This window comes from Lepidothrix coronata, unplaced genomic scaffold, assembly GCF_001604755.1.
Source record: "Lepidothrix coronata isolate B3197 unplaced genomic scaffold, Lepidothrix_coronata-1.0 Scaffold34, whole genome shotgun sequence".
NCBI lineage: Eukaryota > Metazoa > Chordata > Aves > Passeriformes > Pipridae > Lepidothrix > Lepidothrix coronata.
In genome coordinates this window covers 1,788,990-1,811,059 of record NW_016690214.1, presented here as the reverse complement: position 1 = coordinate 1,811,059, position 22,070 = coordinate 1,788,990, and the positions used below count along the sequence as shown (strand labels likewise).

The following is a 22,070-nucleotide window of genomic DNA, read 5'->3' as shown; positions in this document are numbered from 1 at the left end:
CCAGCAGAGTTTTGCTGAATGAGTTTTAAAAGACAGGGAAGAAGCAAACAGGTCAGCAAAGGGCAAGTGCCAAAGAGCTTTGCACAGGACAGGAAGGGAAAGAAAGAAAGGAAAACCTGCACAGGACAGGAAAGGAAAGCAAGGAAGGAAAGGAGGCTTGGTTCCAGTAGGCAGATATCTGCTTGCTTTTTTTCCAGGGAGACGTGTGGATTTGCATGGAGCTGATGGATACCTCACTGGACAAATTCTACAAACATGTCATTGACAAAGGCCTGACAATTCCCGAGGACATCCTGGGGAAAATCGCCGTCTCTGTGAGTATTAGCAGGGTGAGGAGGGGAGGGAAAGGGGGTTTTTCTTCTGAGCCAAGTCCTACATGACCCAAGCTCCCTGCTCTGTTTGCACCAGGAAGAGCATGGTCCATGGGCCACAGCCCATGTGGCCATTCCCAGCTGGCTTCCAGGATCAGGTCTGAGATGATGTTATTTATAAGCTGTAAATAATCCAAAAAGTGCTTGTACATGGAATGAAAAAACGACACAGCATGAAATGTGGGGAGGGTCCTGTAGCTCCTTTGCCTTCTCATTAGGGTCCTGGGACATCCCTGGGCACCCACCCTCACCTTGGGCTGCTGGGAGGGTGCAGGACTTGTGGGAAACCCTCCAGGCAGGTCTGATGGGGTGAAGCCAGATGTCATTTCCTCCTCCCCAAGGTGCTGCCAGCCGTGATTGACTCTGCATTTGTTGTTTCAGATTGTAAAAGCACTAGAACATCTCCACAGTAAGCTCTCCGTGATCCACCGAGGTGAGTGCCAGGCACACAGCCCTGGCCATGCTGGGGTCTGTCTGTCTGTCTGTCTGCCCTGCTCTCAGCCTGGCAAGGGCTCCCAAAACACCCCAGATAAAATGGGCCTTTGACAGCAAAACTGTTCCCCGGCATCTCATGACTTGCAGCAAAACCCAGTCAGAGGAAATGGCTGCTGGAAACTGCCTGCTGGTCCCAGCTTTTCCCTGAGGTGGAGAAGTGAGCTCCAGCCTGGTTGTGCTGGTTGCCCCGTTTCCCTAAATCCGTGGTCTGCTTCAGCACCTCTGTGAAATTCAGCCATTCTCCTCCTGAGCTTGGTGAGCTTTGGACCAGGCTTTGCCAAGGTTTCTCCCCCAGTTCTGTGCTGATGTGCAGGGAGAGGCATCTCCGTGCCAGAGTGATGCCTCATGCAGTGATCTACCCATCCTCTCCCCTTCCCTGAGCACTGGTGGAGCAGAGCAGTTTGATAGCTAAAATAGCCTCCAGTGAAATCATAAATACCCTCCTTAAGCTCTTCTGACATTTTCCCCTCTAGAGCATCTCACAGATGCCATGAACACACTTGGAAAGAAGCAAATTTGAAGTTGCTGCTTGACACCTTTATTTTTCAAAGGGTCATTTTCAGTTTGTCACGAGGAGGAAAAAGCCCTCCCTGGAGTGTGTGAGTGCCTGGGAAGGAGCATCTGAAGCAGCAGAGTTGAGCTGGAGCAGGCAGCCACACTGGGTACATTCTGCCTGTGGCTGGGAGTTGAGTTTCTGCCCTCTCTGTATCATTTACAGGAGGTGGAAAGTGCTGCTTGTGTTTCTGTTTACTTGTTTGATTTCCACTGAAAAATTGTCTTATTTCAGCCTAGTAACAGATGGGTGAGGATCTCATACCTGAGGGTTTTGATTGCAGAATGCTGATAAGAGAGCAGATGTTAATGAGCTGTAAACCACCCAGTTCTAATAAGCAGGACTCAAAAGCAGCTTCTGGCCTCCTTCAGATGGTGTTTCAGCCTTGTATTAAATAGCTTCTCACATGCAGACAGAGGAGAAGAGACCTGGGGTTTCTAGGTGGCAGCAGGGAAAGGATTGCTCCCTTTGGAGTCACCTCTGCTGTGTTGGGATTTCATTTGGGATTATCCTCATGGAGCAATTGTCTGCTGTGCAGGAAAGCAACTCCTTGCTCTCCTGGATATCACTTCCTGGCATCTTTCTGTGCCTTTATTTCCCTTTCTGATGGGGATTATAACGTGCTGCAAGTGTGAACACACCAGGGGTTGTGAGGCCGTGATGGGAAGCAGATAAATCTGGCAGTAATAAATAGATGAGACACTGGCCTGATTTCCATAAGGTGTGGAGCACCCACACACCTGCTGCTGCTCACGCTGCCACCAGGCCTGGGATCCTCAAAATCAGAGCCCATTTCTGAAATCTTGGTCCTTGTCTTAGTTACAGCTCCCTCCTTCCTTGCACCCCCTGCTCCCTTTCACCCTTTCCTGCCCACTCCTCATGCTTCCTCCATGGTTTTTTCCTTTGCTGGCACGAGGCCAGATCTGTGGGGACTTGCCAGAGCTGCAGCCCTTTGCAGACATCTCACAGAGATGCTCCCAGCCCTGTGGAGCTACTCCAATGTCTGTGGCCTTCCCATATGCAGTGGGATGTGATGGTTCCGTGCAGGGTCACCTCCTGCTTCCCCAAACTGGAGAGGGGAGCCTGCAAGTGAAAGGACACTGTCAGGACACGTGACAGGCCTGTGGGGTTGTCACCTGAACGCATGACAGGCCCATGGGGTTGTCACCTGAACGCGTGACAGGCTCGTGGGGTTGTCACCTGAACGTGCAGCCAGCTGGGTTGTGTCGTGTCCAAGGCTCGGGGCTCTGCACGGGCTCCTTGGGTGCCCTCTGCTGATAGGAAGCTCTTCAGCTGTTTTTGGCTTGGCCAGGCACCCACGTGTGACAGTGACTGTGGTCTGTGTTCCTTCTTGCAGATGTAAAGCCCTCTAACGTGTTGATCAATACGCAGGGGCAGGTGAAAATGTGCGATTTCGGCATTAGCGGTTACCTCGTCGACTCGGTTGCTAAAACCATGGATGCAGGATGCAAACCCTACATGGCTGTAAGTTGAGCCGTGGAGAAGCTGCGTGGGGAGCAGCCAAAGGAACCTGAGCTCGGGGGGAAGGATCAGCCTCTGGCATGTGCCCTGGGAACTCCTTTGGGAAGATGTATCCCTTGTAAAGGGGCAGAGTGGGAGTCGGATCTCGTGGGTCTCCTGGGCACAGCTTCCTGCTGCCTTCTCTCCTCCCTGTGACCTTGGGAAATGCTCTGGAATTGCTCCTTCTTGTGTGTTTGCCTCATGGGGACAATAGTACTTGGCATCTGGGAGGAAAAACAGTCCCCAGGGATTGGGTCCCTCAGGCTACGGGATTCACCCTTTGTGGGGAACTTGCACGGGGTGAAAACAGTCCTGGAGAACTGAGGCTTGTCACCCCTCCGTGCCAGCTGTGCCAGGTCACCTCCACCATGCCAGTCCCTGGTGCAGGTGCCACCTGCTTCTGGTGACCCGTTTCACTGCCTGCCCTTACTGGTGAGGATGGGAGGCCAGGTTTGGCTCCACAACAACCAAGAGAGCAGCCTGGTGTTGTGGGCTGAGGGGTCCTGTGCTAAGAGCCCCCCTAAAAGCCCCCGCTGAGGTTGGTGAGCCCTGGGTGTGGGCATGGCACTGGGACCATCCCTGTTCCTCACCCACCTCTGTCTCTCTTCACAGCCTGAGAGAATCAACCCGGAGCTGAACCAGAAGGGGTACAGCGTCAAATCCGACATCTGGAGCCTGGGCATCACCATGGTAGGGTGACCCCACAGCCCTGCTGGCACCGGTGGCACCGGTTCCTTGGGAAGGTGGCGGGCTGGGAATGGGAATACAGTTCCGGTGGGACAAGGGAATGTGCTGCAGGGTTGAAGGGAAGGAGGATGGAGATGCTTTGTGAGCTCCTTGCTGCCACAGCTGCCAGGAGATGGCAGCATGGACTAAGGCACAGGCGTCTGGCGCCTGGAGCAGGTTGGATTCCAAGCACAAAGACGCCCTCCCAGCACTCAGCAATTAGCAGAGTCCCCCTCAGGAGAGCAGGGATGGAGGTGTCTCCCATGCAGTGTTTAGGGGGAATCCATCTGCTCACAAAGTCGTTTTACAGCACAGTTACCCTGTGCTGCGTGGGGCTGGTTTTAACTTCTTCTTTCCTGGGTGATGTCGGACATAGGGGTAACAGGGAATTGAGTATGGATCCATGTGGATCTCCTCTGGCCTCTCCCTTTTGCTAGGGGAGGTTAAGCAAGATGTTATGGCCAGGGTTGTGAGGAAATCATAGAGTGGTTTGGGTTGGAAGGGACCTTAAAGCTGCTTTTGTTCCACTCCCTGCCATGGGCAGGGACACCTTCCACCAGCCCAGGTTGCTCCAAGCCCTGTCCAACGTGGCCTTGGACACTTCCAGGGATGGGGCAGCCACAGCTTCTCTGGGCAACCTGTGCCAGGGCCTCCCCACCCTCATAGGGGAGAATTTCCTCCTAACTTCTAATTTATATCTCTCCTCTTTTAGTTTAAAACTGTTCCCCCTTGTCCTATCACTGTCTGCCCATGTAAAAAGTCACTCTTCCTCCTGTTTGTGAGCCACCTTTAGGCACTGAAAGGGGCTCTATGGTCTCCCTGGAGCCTTCCCATCTCCAGGCTGAACAATCCCAGATCTTTCAGCCCATCTCCATAGCAGAAGTGATCCAGCCCTCCAATTTGTGTGGAACCTAAAAAAACCCCACACCCCAGGGTGGGGCACACGGGAGTCCAAAATCCGTGGGGCGGGCGGGCTGTGGGGTGTCCAGTGCCAGTCCTGAGGTGTGGGCCGTGCCTCCCCAGATCGAGCTGGCCATCCTGCGCTTTCCCTACGACTCCTGGGGGACGCCCTTCCAGCAGCTCAAGCAGGTGGTGGAGGAGCCGTCGCCGCAGCTCCCAGCGGAGAAGTTCTCAGCGGAGTTCGTCGATTTTACCTCGCAATGGTAAAACACCTCCCCGGCCTCTGCCGTGCTGGGGGAGGCTGGGGGACACACCTGCCCAGTGGCATCCTGCGCCCCTGTCCCCACAGGCAGCTCCTGGGGGCACAAACCCGGGTTTTGGGCAGAATGTGCCCTCGCTGGGCCCGGTGGGTGCCTGGCACTGTGTGGGCAGAGCAGTGGTGATGGTGGCTGTGAGGGTCTGCCTGCCTGAGGTGGTGAGGAACAGGCTCGGTCCGTTTTGGGGAGGAGGAAGGGGTTTAGGAGGCTCTGGTTGCCCCCCCAGCAGCAGCACAGGGTTCCTGTGTGCACAGGCAGGTGCAGACAGGGGGCTCCTCCAGCCCCCTCATGTCCCTGCGGCTGGAAGGGGGAGCAGGATACGGAATGGCCGCCTCCTCCTGCTTCCACTCGCAGGGGGCACAGCTCTGAGGGCAGAGTTTGCCCCGTGGTGGCCCCTGTCAGACTCTGCCCCACTCCCAAGGCCCTCCAGCTGCTGCTCCTCTGCTTTCCACAGGACTCGGCGCTGGAAGCAGCGGGAGAGTTTGGCTGCGGCGCAGGAATGGGGCTGGAGCAGACGCTGCTGTCTGGAGCTGTGAGGGCCGTGCAGAGCTCCGGCTCTGCAGCGCCCGGGGAGGCTCAGAGCTGCCCTCAGCCCGTGGTTCACAGAGCTGGCAGCTGCCCCGCAGCTCCTGACTGCCGCTCCCTCCAGCTCCCTGGAACCGCCGGGGAGGCGGCTGGATTTTCCAGGCGCTGCAGTGCCACGCGCCGCCTGCCAAGTTGGCAGGTGGATGGTGGGTTTGTGTGGTGGCCAAGAAAGGACGGCACATCGACAAATACAGAAATGTGAGACTGTTCCCCAGTGCCAGGGTCGGGGCCAGAGCCCGGCCGGCTCTGCCGTGACCCAGGAAGGGGATTAGCAGCCGCTCCTGCCCGGGGACTCTCAGTGCCGGCGTTGGGATTCCTGGGAGTCGTGTCCAAACATGTTTTCATGTCCCTGTGGTTCAGCTCCTCGCCTCCCCACCAACCCGTGCTGGGGAATGCCTGCCATGCCCACACTGCTCTGTGTCTGGAGAGGTGGGAGCTGCCTTGGAAACCCCCCCCCAAAAATGCCCACCTTTCTCGCAAGGCCCACGCTGAGGTTTTGGACCAGCTGCTGTCCTCCCATGCTGGTTGTTATTGCCAAGCTGCCTGTTTGTGCCAGGCAGGCTGTTCCTCACTGAGTGATTTGCTCTTGCAAGCCCAGTGTCCTGCAGCTCAAGCTGTGGCTGGTTTAGGAGTTACATCCACGGCCACTTTGGGGAGCATGTGGCGATTCCTCTCTTTGCAAATCCTGCCCTTCAGGATCACTGAAGATCTGTCAACGCCAGCATTGTGGCATGGACTCAGAACAGGGAGTTTGGCTGCAGATTGCACTAGTTTTGCGTTGCTGGAATCTGAGAATTTCTTCTGTCACCAAACCAGGTCACATCCACTCAGTGTATCAAGCCTGGCTTGGTTCTGTGTCTAATCCATCTGCTGCCTGGGGCAGTGAAGTCTGATCACCTGTATCCACTGCAGGAAGGTTCCTGGGATGTCTGAGTCAGGATCAGATCCCAGTATGACTCTTAATTCCTGAAAATTTACATCGATTTCAGTAATTTGTCACCAGATTTCCTGGTATTAATAACCTAGGAGCAAGGCTTTTATTCACAGAGGGTCTAAATTAAGAGGATTATACCAAATCTGGGCACACCTAACCTTGAAATTCACCTTGTCATCTTGGCTGGGGCTGCTGTGGAGCTCAGAGGATGTGACACATCCCGTTACCTTCAGCTCGGCGGTGTTGGCACGTATCGGCCCTCGGTTCCTCTGTCCATTCACAACATGACACTGAACACGAGCCCTCTACACACAGCAAGCAGGAAATATCTATTCAGTGTGTGTCCCCTGCTTCCTCTGGGCTCCTGCAAATCCCAGCAGAGGAGCGACTTATCATCGCCGAGGTTCTCACTTTTGTTTTGCTCAGTGTGACACCTTTTCCCCGCCACCGCCGTGTACGTGTGTGAAGATCTTTTCAAGTTGCTCCAAGTGTCTTTCCCCTAAATACACTGCCAGGAAGTGAGTAGAGATTACGTCCTGTCTTTTTAAAAAAAGCTATTTTCTGCTGGAGGGAAACCAAAATAGCTCCCAGCTACAACCCTCCAGAGCCATCTGTTGTAGGAGAGGAGAAAAAAAGGATGTCCCATGGAACCGTCCCCGCTGATAACGGCACGGGGATAAACAAACAGTTGTACACGTGCTTTGGAGCCACTCAGTCACTGCTCCCAGTCAGAGGTTGCAGGCTGTATCCATTCCCTTAGTCACTGGCCTACTGCAGGGCACCCAAAAACCCAGTTGTGCCTGACCACCAGCAACAGGCAGTGTCTTAACTGGTGCTTGTGGTGTCTCCAGGTCCTGTTTGACCCTGAGCTCAAAGCACTTGTGTACCCAGCCCTGTGTTGATTGATCTGACTGGCCTTGATCATGTTGGCTGAGGTGTCTTCAAGGTTTAAGTTTGCTCAGCACGGATGAGTAGCTGAACTTATTCTCCAGGGGCTTGAAACCTTGCTTTTTTCATGGTATAAATTTATGGCTTAAATTGCAGACAGAATGTAACTTTTAATCTTTTCTTCTTTTTCTTTTTCTCCACTAAAGCTTGAAGAAGAATTCCAAAGAACGGCCAACATACCCAGAGCTTATGGTGAGTGTGGCTGCATCAAGCAGTGTGTTGGTTCAGAGCTGCAGTGGGTTACAGTGAGATGCTGAAGGCAAAGATTCCAGTAATGATGAGGATTTGGGATGCTTAGCATCTCCTTTTTCATAACAGACGTGAGAATTGTGACACTTCAGGGTCCTGTGAGGGTGACTGCCAGTCAGAGATGCTCTTTGAAATCTCATTCAGGTGCTTTTCCAGTCACATCAAGGGAGAAAAATTGGTAAAAGCAGGTAATAGATTTGCTAAGGGAAAAGAACGAGGCTGTGAAGAATCAGTGAGGACAAAATCCTCCTCTTGGGTTTGTGTGATGGATTCAGACACCTCAGTGTGCCCTGGATGCTCCACATGGGCTGCAGGAGCTGAGTGCCCTGGGCTTTACTGCTATGGTGCCTTGGAGAGGAGACTTTTTGGACAGAGTAGTTCCTGGATGTTGGGGACAGAGACGAGTCTGTGACTAATAATTCCGGTTATTGAATTTTATCTGCTGCTTAGAGACTGTTTGCTGGGAGCACGTCTGGGACAGAGGAATAACTGAGGAAGAAAAGGCCAATAAAGTCTGGGGATGGGGCAGGGCAGGGCAGGGCAGGGCAGGGCTCTGGGTGAGCTCTCAGAGCAGACACTGAGGTCTGCTCAGCCACTGCTCTGGGCTGCAGCTGGCAAGAACAGGTTCTTTTGGGCAGACTTTTCTGCTAGGGCTCCACAGCTTCATGGCCTCTCTCTTCTGATTCTCTGGTATTGATCCTGGTGCTCCTAAAAGCTGGCAACAAGCAGGAGAGTTTAGGAAGTCGGTGTTTCACTCCTGTAGGCATCTAGTCCTTTTTCTCACTCTCACCTGATTCACAGCTTGCTAAAAGCAGGAAGGTGCCTAACTTTGTTATTTCTGAAGATCCTGACCCAAATGCTTGCTTGTCCCTACATTCCCACCCCTTACTGGTGCCACTGGGAAGATCTTCTGGGTTAAGGCTGGCAACTGCTGCAGAAGTTCCTCAGGTGTTGGTATCCCTCGAGCTGTAATTCTTGGGACAAGCCATCTGGAGGATCAGTGTCATTGTCACCTCACGCTGTCTGCTCAGAGGGGTGAAGGTGCCAGGGTTTAGGGTGCTCTGGCTGCAGGTCGTGCTGGAAATCCACGTACCTCTTGAACCTGAGTTGTGAGCAATGAATAATTCCCGTGGCATTTCGTGCTGGGCCCTGTAATTCAATTAGACTATATATAGCTCTGATTGACACACAGTTTGCCCAAGTACTGGTTTCAAACAAAGGGAGGCCCGAGGTTTATGACTTTTTTTTTAAAAAAAAAAAAAACACCCTTTTTTTGGTATATTATTGAATAAATACATATATTTATTTTAAGCAAATTTCTCAACTTTGCCAAATGGCCTTTTATCAAAAAGGTTCACCGAAGCAGCTCCGTCTGTTGCAGCATTAATTCCCACTGGCAAGCGAGTGCATTTCTATTGAATTAGGTTCTTGGATCACCTCTCTGGAGTATCTCAATGCTGTGGTATTTTATGGCTGACATGAATGTTGTGAGGTCCTGTGGTTGAGGGTTGCTGTTTTGTTGGGGGTTTTTTTCTCTCTCTTATGGCATTAAGTTGCGGTACTGGATTGGACTTGTCATTTAGACCAAGACTGCTCCCTTGCTTTCCTGTGGAATTGAGGTTTCTCATGGAAAATATGACTCTGTGCTATCTTGAGCATCAGGAAAACTGATATGGGTGCTTAATTTCATTTTCAAACCCACTTCCCCAGGTGAAGTGGAGCGTGAAACTACTGCAGGGCCGGTGGTCTGCACATGGCGTGGAGCACATCCCGCCTGGCACGGGGGGCTCTGTGCTCTGGCCAGGCTCAGGCACTGCAGAGGGGCTGGGTTCACTGGGACACGGGGCTGCAGGTCACTGCTGCCACCCCTGTCACACTTGGGGTTGCTTCCAGGCTGTGGTAGCTCTGCTTTGGGTGTGACTTCACTGGGCTGTGAAAGCAGCGGCATCAGGCTGGGATAATAACACGGCAGGTCATTTAGGTCACCTCTCCCACAGTTATTCAGGACGCTTCAATTCCTGTGACTGTCTGACCTAGGGAGACCTTAAATTTTGCCTGGATCCTTGCCTCAACCCATTTCAGCCCTGTTTCCCACATAATTGTGCTTCCTCTTCCTTTCTGGTGTGTCTTTGGGTCGCTTCCCATCTCCTCAGAGCTGCCTCGATAACTTTCCACTCAAGCCCACCTTGGAAAATCTCTTTTCTTTGCCCTTCTCACTGCCATAAACAATCATTGAAACAGCTAGTGCTTGGGGACTGAGATGAGGGGGGGCAGCTTGAAAAAAAAAACAACAAACCCCTGGAAATCCCAGATTGTCTTTAAAAACCTGTCTTGAAATGAGAGGGTCTGGATTCAAACTGAGCTCCTCCAACCTTGCACAGAGAGGTCACTGTGAGCCCTGCAGGGCCCTGGCTGGTTTTTGGTTCTCTCTGACACTCTCCGTACAAATAAATCCACTTCTCTGCCAGGACAGTGGGTGTCAAGCAGCGTTTTGGGGATTTCAGGTGGGAGTGGGCTGATCTCAGCTGATGTGTTGCAGCCCCCGGTACCAAAGGGAATCGCTGGTGCTGGTTGAGAGGGGCTTCTGTTGCTGTTAGGGGGTGTTTGGTTGTGTTTTCCCTCCTTACACGTATTTTTCCATTCGTGCTGAAATGTAGGCAAGATTTTCTGGCAGGATGTCTCCCCATGTTGGTCAGGATTAAGTAGTTAAACATACAAGTGCGGATGGTTTTCCAGTCGGGATGGCTTTCCTGTGCGGTGGCTGGGGTAACGTAGCCATGTCCTGCTGCAAATGGGAGCAATTCAGGGAAGAAATGAGACTCAGAAGTCACCAGAGGGTAAATACACAGATAGATCAGGAAGCTGAGGGAAAACCCACTGCAGTCAACCTTCCTGCAAGGTTTTCCTTGCTCCTGCTGGAGCTGGTGGGATGGGTAACCACCGCCTTGGGAGGAGCAGCAGAGCTCCGAGGGGCACGATGTGCCAGAGATGGAGGCACTGTTTTAGCACTGAGAGCAGCCCAGCTCAGCCCTCCCAGCCAGGCCAGGGTTTAGAAGGAATCCATGAGGGCAGCACAGCTCTGCAGCTTTCCTGGAGTGGCCCCTGGGGCTCCCCGACTTGCCTCAGCTGCAAACATGGAAAGCCCAGTATTATGGTGCTGATGCCAAACCCTTTTTCACTGTCTAGAGGGTCGTCTGAAAAGGTTTTTGGTTCGATCCTCAGCGTCGTGAATAATAAACTTTGCTGTTTTCTCTCTCTTTTCTTTCCCAGCAACATCCTTTCTTCACCCTGCACGAATCCAAAGAGACAGACGTCGCCTCTTTTGTCAAGCTCATCCTGGGAGACTGAGAACTGGACTTGTAAATGAATTGCCCTTCTGTGGACTGGTGGGTGCAGGGGAGGGGCGCGTGGCAGGACTTGTCATGGAAGCACCAACAGAAAGTCGCCGTGTTTTTGTTTTGTTTTGTTTTTTTATTCTGAGAAACCCCCACCTCGCCGAAGTTTTTTAAAGGGTTCTTTGGTATCCATAGTGACATAGAACGAGCTGGTTAGTGAAATGAATTTTAATAAGGTTGGTAACCTTAAAACAAAAACAAAACAACAAAAAAAAAAAGAATTTAAAAGAGTGATTTACATATTTAATGACAGTCGAAGTCCCTCTTCCTAACTTGCTCCTCATCCCCCTTCCCTTCCCCGTGAACCAGAATTTGCTTTGTCATGGTAATAGGTGCTATGGTAGTCATGAAGTTGTATGTAGATTTATATTTTGTCCCTTCCATTATTTTAATATTTATGTTAAGTGCTTGATGGAATAGATTTCTGTTTTATATGAGGATGAGTGCGTGGTGACGATGATGATGCTAAATGAGGCCACAGCAAGCAGCAGTCGTAGGGCTTCGCTGGGGGAAAAGGTGTCAGAGGAAAAGAGGAAGAAGAGGAGAAGTGTCTCTGTTGTGCAAAATATTTAATGTGCATCGTAAAAGGAATTTATAAGCAAGACTTGCAGCTGCTCGAGCTGCTCTCACAGAGTGTGAGGTATAAGAAAGGGAGGTCCCGGGGCCCCTTCTCTGGACACCGCGCTCCGAGCCCAGCCTGGGGGGCACTGCCAGCCCCCAGCTGGGACAGCCCCTGCCCCATGTCCCAGGGCCTCACAGTGGGCAGGTTATGGGGTCTGGAGTGGGAATCGCTGGGATGGTGTCTGGGACAAAAGCCCCAGAGGGAAGGAGGTTGTCAGATGAGTTGCACAAAGGTGAGGAGGGGGCTGCGTGGTCAGTGCCCGCCTGCCCGCGGGCCCAGCAGCGTTGCAGTGCCCGAGGCTCCCTTGGGCTGGGGATGAGCTGCTTTGGGCCTAAAAGGGAGTTCCTCTCTCCTTCTCCAGATGGGACAGGATCACAGGATGCATGGCATGACGCCTGTGAAAAATGGGATACTTTAGAGTTGGTTTCTAGGGCCCTTGGCACTGTGTGGGCAGCAATCCCTCCGTGCTTGCCCACACTTTGGGAGTGCTGGTGCTCCCCAGGAGCCCGTGCTGGCACGTGGTTTGGGCTGTGTCCAGCTCTGGCTGGGATGCTGAAGGCAGCAGGAGCACTGGGCTCTGGCATGGGCTGCAGGTGTGTCCTGTGGGAGCTGCAGCCTGGAAACCATGCAGGGACACCACAGCCCACCCCTACCAGGGCCTCGTTGCTGTTGGAGAAAAGCTGCCAACCAAGGGCAGGAGAACAGGGGCTGTCGGGGTGGGAAGGGAGACACAGATCACTCAGCCTTTGGGTCACACAGTTACTGTCCAGAGAGGGGGGGACTGTGCACTGTGAGGTGTTGTGGGGCTGGAGCGAGGCTGCTCCAGCTTAACGCTGTTGGACTGAGCCACACCCGCCCAGCTGCCTCCCCTGGCCAGGAGGGCCTTGGCCTCCTTCTCCCAGCCCTGTGAAGGGCACTGCCTGTGCCTCCTGCCCCTCCACATGCTTCCCATCCCCATCCATCGCTTTGGCACAGCCTGTCAGAGTCAAACCCCAGCTAGAAACTAGCCTTGCTCTGCAGTATTCGTTGTGCAGGAGGTGACTCAGCCTGAGGTCCAGCTCTTGCTCTCCTGGTTTAGCAGCTCCAGACTCCGCTGGTGCGGGCTGGGCTTCCGGAACAGTCTGAGCGTATTTTGGGAAGCGGTCCCTTGGAAGGGCTGATGGGGAGAGCAGAATTTTAAGAGCAGGGGTTCCCCAACGGTGGCACCTCTGGTGCTGGGGACACGCCAACGCTTTGGAAGGCGCACACAGACACCGCCAGTGCCTGGGCTGCCACTGCCACCGGCACGGCCGTGGCTGGCACTGCCCACGGGGGTGGCTGTGAACCCGAAAACGGGGCAGCTCCGCACGGGAAGAGATAGGAGAGCTTTGCTCACGGGGGTTTATCAACCCTTGTGCCCCTCAGGGGGGGCTCTAAGAGGGCTTGCAGGGATTGGGGTGCAGCTCACAGGTCGTGCAGACTTTGGGGGAGGAGGTTCCCCTCCCTCGGTCACGCCGAGCTCCACATCCCGCTCCGTGCCGAGGGGAACCTTTCAGGTTGTGTTTTGTGGCGGGTGAAACACGAGGATGTTTTACTTCACAGTGTAATTTTAAGAGGCCTCGCATGGCTCGTAATCTGCCCTCTCATATTCCATGGTGTGTCTGTGTGTGTGTTTTCTCTCTCTCACTTTCTCAGAGTCGCAGAGCTGTTTTGATTGATTGTCCTCAGCTGCAGCTAAAAGTCCAGCCAGCCAGTTTATAGACGTGGTTCCAGCATCAATTCTCGCTTTGAAAAACATGACATTTAAAACCACCCTTTGGTTTTCCTACATATGGATCTGATGCTTTTGTTAAAGATTGTTTTTGCCGCTTTTCTCCTGGAATATAAGTCTCATTTGGACACCGCATCTCCTTGACCTCAGAGCACCTTTATTTCAGTGCCATTGTAATTGACAGGTTGAATTTATGAGATACTGTCAAAGTTCAGTATTAATAGCAGATATTAATGTCACCAGCGTTTTCCAATAGAAAATTAATGTCAGTGTTGTCTGCAGCTAGTAACCCTCTAAAAGGATTCCTACATGCCTCCACACTGCATGCTGAGTGCTTGCTTTTATGCTTTTTGCTCTTACAGTGCTTGGGCCCTCTAATCCCTTTGTTTTAATGACATTTCAATAGGGCAGGCAACAAATCACTTCCCTTCCCTGCTCATTCTCCATGACTTTGTTCCTTTAAAAGTCGTTTGCGTCAGCCCAGAGTAAGTGTGGATCCGTGTGAGGATGAAAACAGTGATCTGAGGGATCACCACTGTGGAGGGGAGAATGCAGAGGCTGTTGGTCTGTCCATGCATCCCTCGTGGCATGTGTGGACACAAAGCTTGGCCTGACCCAGGCATTTCTTAGAGAGAAGCCTGAGCTGGTGGCCTTGGCTCAGGGAGGAGAGCCAGAGACTCCTGTGTGCTTAAAAGCTCTGCAAAAACACTGGGCTGCAGGATGAAAGTCAGACTCTTCTCTCTTTGAGTTGATTGTAACTTCTGTGGAGATGAAAAGCCTTTGGTCACTGCCCAGATCTTTGCTTGGCTGTAACACAAGCACAGCTTTGCCTTGGACAGATATGGTTGCTGGGACATTAAGCCTGTCCCAAGCCCTGAACAGCCAAGGTGTTGAGGCTTAAAGCTGTTCTTCAGAAAGCTCTTTTGTGTTCACACAGCACAGGACTGTGGGCAGCCTGTTGGAGTGCCCTGAACTGGGATTTTTAAAGACACGGGTCTCATGCCATAAACCTGAAAGAACCCAAACTCCACCAGGGAGCAGGGAGGGGAGCAAAGTTGCTGGAGCTCAGCACTGAGCTGTGACTTGGACCAGCCGTGGATGGATTCCAGCACAGGGAGCCTTTTGCAGGGCAGGGAGGGTCTCTCTGCTCTGCCACAGGTTATTGGGCTGCAGGAAATAGGCACAGCCCATCCCTGGGTATCCCTGGGCATGATATTCATCCTCTTCTTTCCCCCCCACCTTACAGCTCTTGATGTTCCTGCAATCTCCTGAATGTTTGAGGCCTTGCCATCGCTACAGCTCTGAAGTGTCACTGGCAGGAAAGCTGTTTTCTGGGTCTCCAAGAGCCCACTGGCCCCTTAAATCTGAAAGAGGGCATTTTCTGGTTACTGTTTTTAAACACCAGGTACATGCTGCTGCAGTGGGTGCAATGCCCGTCTCTTCTGGAGTTTTTTCCAGGTGTACAAACCCTTACACAGATATCTCTGTACTGTATTTCTGTGTTTTCCCTGGCTTGTGTCAGGTTTACTGGTGAGGAAGGAGGCAGCTCTGACTTGTTGAAGAGGTGGAACACCATTTCTGGAGGCAGGTGGCCTCCCCTGTGTGATGGAGGAGGCAGTTGATGGGTCACTACTCAGAAAAAGCTCTCAAGAAAGATTTGCAGTTGATCTCCCTGTCGATCAGCACGTGCTGTCGGGTCAGTGCTGCTGCTCCTTGGTGGGAAGGGGCTGCCAGCCCCTTTGCCCAGGCAGGGAGCAGTGCCTGGTGCTGAGGGCAGACCCCAGCATGCACAGCCTTAGCTGGGATTTCTCCATGCTTGCTACAAGCCAAGTGTGTACCTGCACATTTCCCTTCTTCCCTGGACATTCTGGAAGAGGAAATCCCGCTCGGCCAACAGAGCATTGCTTTAGTGGCTGGTCTGATGTAGTTCAGACAAGGTTCCCACCAGCTCCCTTGTTTAATAGACCTCTTTTTTTATTAAAAACAACCCCCAAACTCCTCTCTCAGAAAAGCCAGCCAAGATGCTCTTTTTTTTTTTTTTTTTCTCTCTTCCATCTTGTTCCTCTTAGAGGAACTCTGGGAGCCCGTCTTGGTGCTTTCACTCTTCCACATGCCAAAGATTGCTACATCCCTCTTAGTTACTCTCCTGCCAAACCAGATCTTATAGTCTTGCCTCAAAAATCATGCACTTCCCTGCTCCTTGGGGTTCCTTTTGTTGCTGTTGCTTTTGCATTGAATTTCCTCATGTTTATTGACATGTCTATTGTTGAGCTTCCTGGACACATGCAGCTCTCTTTTTCGGATACAGGGAAAGACAAATAGTTGCCTTCACTGCTCTGCCCCTGCTGTTGGGGAAATACTGTTAGTGATATGATTCCTACAGATGGGATGGGTCTCATTTAGAGCTCGGAGGGTGTAAACTGGCATTGCTCCATTGGCTTGGCTGGACTAAGGCCAGTTTTGTCCAGCTGAGAATCTGTCCTTAATGTCTAAACAGTTATTACACACTAATAAAGATTAATGATTGTAAATCCCCACGGATTATACATAAAATGGCAAGTTTTACTCATTAATCTTTATTGCCATGTTATGGCTGTTTATGTTAGAGGAGTCGCCTCTCTCTGCTCTGAACATGCACTGAGGAGGTGGGGGGTGAGCATGGGGGAGATGGAGGGTGGACAGAGCAGACCAGATGTCCACATGTTTTACAGTCTGTGTCCTCCCTCCAGGTTCCTTGTTTCCTTGAAAGCCGTTAACCAGCAGCAAAGGATGTATCCCAGAGCTTTGTCTGCCTTGCTGGCCTCTGCCTGGGCTATAAAATCCAGATTGTTTCTGGTGAGAAGGGATCAGATCTCCTAATTAATATTTCAGCTCAGCCTTTACTGGAGCAGATGGAGAATATGAAATTTGACGTGTGCTCTGGCAGTGCTGGGAGATTCTCTCTCCCGGACCGTGGCTGGAGGAGATGCTTTCTGGGCAGTGACAGGTTGAAAGGACACTGCTCCTTCACATAACCCCACACCATGGAAACAGTGGATTTTGTTAGTAAACAGGGCCAGAAAAAGCTCATTGAATCTCAGTTTTTAGGTGTTTGCAGATGCATATAGACACAGCCAGGAGCTGGTGGTGCCAGTCTGGACACAAAGGCCCATGTGCTGTATAAATGACAGGGAGTCTAAAAGAGTGCAGTAAATTTAGTGATGGATTTAATGGCATAGGGACAAAATGAGTCCTCTGATAGGCAGCTGTGCCAATTCACCCTGCCAGGGGAAAGTCAGGAGCAAAAAGAGAGGACAGGACACAGCCACAGATTCCATCGAGTGCACAGCCTGCTGAGAGCAGCCCTTCTCTCCCCATGTACTCCTTCAGGCTCAGATCTGGGGGCAGTGAGTTTGCTCACAAGTCCCAGGTTGTCACTTCATCCCCAACTCCAGCAAGGGAAGTGAAACCTAAAACACAAAAAGAAACCCACAGGGAAAAAACCCACAAGTGAACCAAGACATGTTGCTGCTGCGTGGCCTCGTGCGTCGCTGCTTCCCCTGCTGAGCTCCCACTTAAACCATGGAAAAAGCACAGGAGAGGCCTCTGGAGCTGAGAGAGAAATGGCTAAACATTTTAAGGTGGTCTCTGACAAGCCTAATGCTGGAAATATCTAATTTCCAGGCCACCAGGACGAGTGAATCCTTGAGGGGCCTGCGCAGCCGGCAGTGCCGTTCCAGCGGGAGCACTTGGGACTGCAGGATGTTTATGACGTGGCCTCCTTTAGTGCCCCCCTGGGTTGCTCAAAAGCCCTTTGCCTCCATCCACACCTGACTCAGTCTCAGTCACCTTCATGGCTTATGTTTTACTGTCGGGGGTTTTACTGGCAGCCTCTTTTCTCGGCGGTTGGTCAGAGCGAAGGGAAGGGAAAGGAAAGGGGCCTCCAGCCAGCTCGGCTTTGGGAGAGGAAGGAGCTGCCTGTGCTCTCCAGTCCCTGCTTGAGGGGAAGCCACAAGCCAGGAACACGCTACCCCACAGGTATCCAGCTGAAGCAAGAGCTTCTCCCTTCGTGTTTCGCTGCCATTCCGTTAAAAATCCCTGTGGGAAAGCGGAGCAGCCCCGGAGCTGCGGCAGCGTCGCTCCAGGGCGGCTCATCCCTGCCAGCAGCCGGGATGGGCTGCCTTTCCTTCCTCGAAAGGCTCTTGGTTTTCTCTAAATGATGGGGCAGGAGTCCAGCTGGGGCTGTGAGGTACCGCGAGGATAAGCTGGGAAGAGCTTGGAAGCGCCTTAAATGCTCTGGAAGTAGGGATGGAAATCTCAAAAGATCAGACGCCTTTCGGCGATTTCCAGAGCTACACGGCTTTAGCCAGACCTGAAAACCCTTCCTAGAAGTTTTATTTCAGGGTATTTTGATCTGTTACTTTCGCTTTTGGGCTTAGCTAAATCCAGGAAACTCGGAATGGTGTAATTCTTGAATGAAGACTAAACACACCCCAAGCGTTATTGAACCGATCAGGAAAGTTTCTGTTTGGTTTATCTTACAGGAATAATTCAGGCCAGCTCAGATTCAGTCTGGTTTTACCCCAGATAATTATTACTTTTGAGAAAATAAGAGAGCAGACCATGGTCTTTCCAAAAGGCTGTGACCCATCAAACAGTGCCAGAAGGTGGATGGAGATAAGTGCTGCAGGGAGAGGGGGCCAATGTCTGAGGGCTGGAAGGAGCAGCCTGGCTGCAGGAATGTCCATGGCCTCCAAAAACACACAGAGAGACAGCTTCCCCAGAGGTTGTGTGATGGAGGTATCGGGGTCTGCCACGTCTCGGGTTTTTTCCCTCTAGGAAAGAACATTCAGCCATCTCGGAGTGTCCTGGAACAATATCCAAAAGCCTTCAGTGTTTCTCAGCTCAGTCCTGTGGGGTTTTTTTTCAGGATGGATGCTGTGAAAAGCCAGGAAGGGCCAGGTGTCCTTGATTTACGCAGCCAGAGTGGAGAGATGTAGATTAAGTGCCTCATGAGAGCCAAAAAGGTGTGTTTGAAGATGAATTACAGTCTCTGTCGTAGCCGCTCAGCCAGGATCAAATTTTCCCATGTACAGGTGCAGCTGCAGAGCTCTCCGTCCATGTTTAGCCCAAATTTAGTCATGAGTCTTGCATATAAACACCCACAGCACGGACTGTGCCTTCTGGGGGGCTTCTGGCAGGTTGGGGTTCAAAACAGAGTATCACCAAAACCAGGATTTGACTCCAGATATTCCCTTTATAATCTGTGTGTAAAGTGAATTTCCAGAGCTCGGCCACTGTGACTCGAGCAGTTTGTGCTTGGTGAGAGTTGTCCCTGGGCCAGGGGAAACAGTCACAACATACCAGATAGTTGGGATTTTGCATTTATTTTTTAATAGCAGTACATCAAGGGGAAGCTGCTAAATGTAGTTTCTTGTAAGCTGGAAATGAGTTGCAGTAAAACTTGTAAAAACCCAAACCTCTAAAAACGTCCAAAATTTTCAATTTAAGGAATTACAGTTTTATTGGCAAAGATCCATGTTTAGCATCAATGTATGGAATTTCTAGAGTTTCTGTCTTGAGGTGTGAAATCTGCTTTTTCTCGAGATGGTGGGAAATTTGTAACAAGGGTATTTCTACATAATTTTGGCTAGAAAAAAAACCCAAAATATGAGCACAATGGAAAAGCAACCACTGCCCAGTGGTCTCTGGTATTGAAGAGGGCACAGGGAAAGCACCTGTGTGTTCTGAACATGTTAGAAAGGAGAACACTTTCCAACCTGCTGTAATGCAAGTCCTTATTTGACTTTATTTTTAGGATTTTTTTTACAGTACCATCATTTGTTTTCTAACTGTGAAAGTCTCTGCTTTTCCTTACATGTGGAAGGCTGATTTTTCTTTCTCATGTTCTTAGTATTTATTATTTATCCATTTCTGGTACTATCCAAGAGGTGCTGAAGGTGTCTCCCAGCCTGCCCTTGAGCCATATGGAATCCCTGTAGTATCTCCTAACAGCTGGGATGGCAGTAATGGCTAATTATTATTTCAAATTATATTTGTAGCAATTTAGATTTATTTTTTTTTTTAGCGCCCTGGTTTGCTCTAGAATTAGAGATGGGGATAAGGAGTCTTTTTAAAAAAAATGTATTTTAAACATCTTGGAGGCTTCTGGAGAAACCTGCTCACTTTAGTTCTTAGTAGGAGAAGCACCAGTTGGGTGCACCAGTTGAGAGGGGATTGACTCACACCAGGGTTCAGTTTAGCTGGTGAAATGCTCTGTGTCACATCACTAACCAAAATCACACTGGAATTCTGAGAAAACAATCATTTTCCACCTGAAAATTAAAGTCTGGTTTGTGAAGTGCTTGGTTCATCCAAGTCCCACACCAGGCTTTTCTCTGTCGAGTTTGCCTTCAGCCCTGGAGAGGGGGGCTCAGGTGGCCAGGATTGCTTCGAGGCAGGGCTGGGAGTCACCCAGGCACCCTCTGGCCAAGTGTCAGCTCTGGGATGGAGGACACAAATCCTACAGAAATGATGGAGCAACTACTGAGCAGCTTCTTGCTCTGCAAGAGACGTCTAGGGGAAATCCTGTGTGAGTGTGACCTGGCTGAGAGAAGCAGGACTGGGGGCTCAAAACCATCACTTCTTGTTCTTTTTATCCCCCTTCTCCCCTCTGAAAGGTGCTCTGCTGCTTCAGAAGCCTCCTCAGCCTTTCTGATAAAGAATAGTAGAATCACAGAACCACAGAATCGTTTAGGTTGGAAAAGACCTTTCAGATCATCGAGTCCGGCCACAAACTCAGCACTGCCAAGGCCACCACTAAACCATGTCCCCAAGTGCCACATCTACATGTTTTTTAAATCCCTCTGGGGACAGTGACTCAACCCCTTCCCTGGGCAGCCTGGACGCTGTGGTGCATCTGTTTTCAGACAGCTTGCATTGGTTTTCTGGTTTGTTTTTTCTTCCCCCTGTGTATAAGAAACGTTGGGTAGCAGAATGTGGAATTCATTAGAAGTTCATAAAGCAGGGACCTCAGAAGGATGTGGGTATAAATGCTTTTCAGGCATCCGAGGTGAACTTTAAATGGAGCTTTGGCCCTCATTTGCTTTCTGCTTTTCAAAAACCATTTATGAGAAAGTGGAGCTGTCAAAGCCATGCATGAACTTTGCCTTCTTGCAAATAACTTGTCTCAAAGTAAATTGTCAAAATGCACAAGAAACTTGTCTCAAAGTAAATCCAGTAGCTCTACAAAGCTGGAAAAGTATGTGCATTAGAGAGAGAGTGTGTGTGTGTGTGTGCATGTGGTGTGTGTAGGGGGGGTGCAGGGAGTAACTCCACCATTTTGGAGGCTTAAAAAAAAAAACCATAATGCAATTGCTTTTAAAAAAAAAGGCAACGTAAAAATATTTATTTCTTGGCAGAAGTACATCAGACCACATCTCCCGTCCTTCTTTTAATTGCCTCGTGTTTGTTTTTGTTGTCTTAAGTCTTTGCTGGCCCCGTTTCCTCTGCAGTGCTTGTCACTGCTCAGAGCCTGTCACCTCACACAACCCCTCTGGCAGCCAGGGAGCGCAGGGCACGGGGCCCTTCACAGCTCTGGGGCTCCTCAGGAGCATCACTAGGGGTCACATCGGTGGCAGGAACAGCAGAGGTGGTGTCAGATGAGAAGGCATCCAGTGCATCATGGGCGATTTTCAGTTTTTAGCCTCGTGGAGGAAACTCCTTCCTTGTGAGACTCAAAACTGTCGTGTCCTAACGCAAACCCCGTCTCGGGGAGGGTGGGTTGGCGCAGAGATAGCAAACTTGGAGAGTGTTATTTAAAAGAAATGAGGTGCTGACCTCTTTGTGAGATGGCACACAGGGGGCTGTCAGTGCTGGGGAAGGTCTCCAGGGGCTTTGCCCAGGGTTTGGAGCAGGGCAGAGCCAGCACTGCCCCGTGCTGGGATGGACCATCACCCCGAGCTCCTGTCCCTGTCCTCAGCCAGGTGCAATTTCATCAGGCAGATACTGCAAACTTCAGGGTCCTGCCTGTGCTCTAGAGTCCTTCAGTGGTCACCTGGCCTTCACCCCCACTCCATCTGGCTCCATCTCAAACCCTTCTCTTGACCTGTGTTGTCTTCATCCATCTCAGCTCTGTTCCTGAGGATGAGCAGTAATAGGAGACTGACAGTAGGACCACGTGTGTAATGTTTGATGGGCTTCTGCTTCATGTTGTTGTTTCACTGAGATGCTTTTAGGATCCATATTGTACTGGATTAAGGATATTGGAACAATTGAACTGCTATTCTTTAACCTTCACTGCCCCAGATCCTTTCTCCCCACCTTCTTCACTTAAAAAGAAATTAGATTGGGAAAATATATTTGACTTGGGAAAAAAAACCAACAAACAAAACACCACCAAACCTTGCTGATGGAATAAGTTAATCATCTTTACTACACTTTGGTTTTATTTCTCAGGATATCCAAAGGTTTTTCACTGCTGCTGAGAGAGGGGACAGGACACCTTTTTGAAACTTCAACCACTGTAACCGTTTTCCAGATGTGTGTGAGTGTGTGTGTGTGTGTGTGTGTGTGTGTGTAAAACTCAGCACTGTGTGTGCGTGTGTTCTGCTGAATATTGTGTGCATCTATGAAATGCTTCAAACAACTGCCTGGAAGTCAAAACCAACCACCTCTTTCCAGTCATATGTTTGCCGTGACTTTTCATAACCACACTTGAAACTAG

At 50.9% G+C, this 22,070-nt stretch overlaps 1 protein-coding gene across 1 annotated transcript in view; it reads left to right on the top strand.

Moving 5' to 3' along the window:
• MAP2K6 (mitogen-activated protein kinase kinase 6) overlaps window positions 1–21,724 on the top strand; it is a 52,984-nt gene extending 31,260 nt beyond the window's left edge. The window contains exons 6-12 of the mRNA XM_017812049.1: window positions 198–314; window positions 753–804; window positions 2,777–2,904; window positions 3,553–3,630; window positions 4,690–4,829; window positions 7,497–7,542; window positions 10,870–21,724. Coding sequence (XP_017667538.1) covers window positions 198–314; window positions 753–804; window positions 2,777–2,904; window positions 3,553–3,630; window positions 4,690–4,829; window positions 7,497–7,542; window positions 10,870–10,947 — 639 coding nt within the window. The 3' untranslated portion in view covers window positions 10,948–21,724. The remainder of the gene's footprint in view (window positions 1–197; window positions 315–752; window positions 805–2,776; window positions 2,905–3,552; window positions 3,631–4,689; window positions 4,830–7,496; window positions 7,543–10,869) is intronic.
• Window positions 21,725–22,070: the final 346 nt, after the last annotated feature.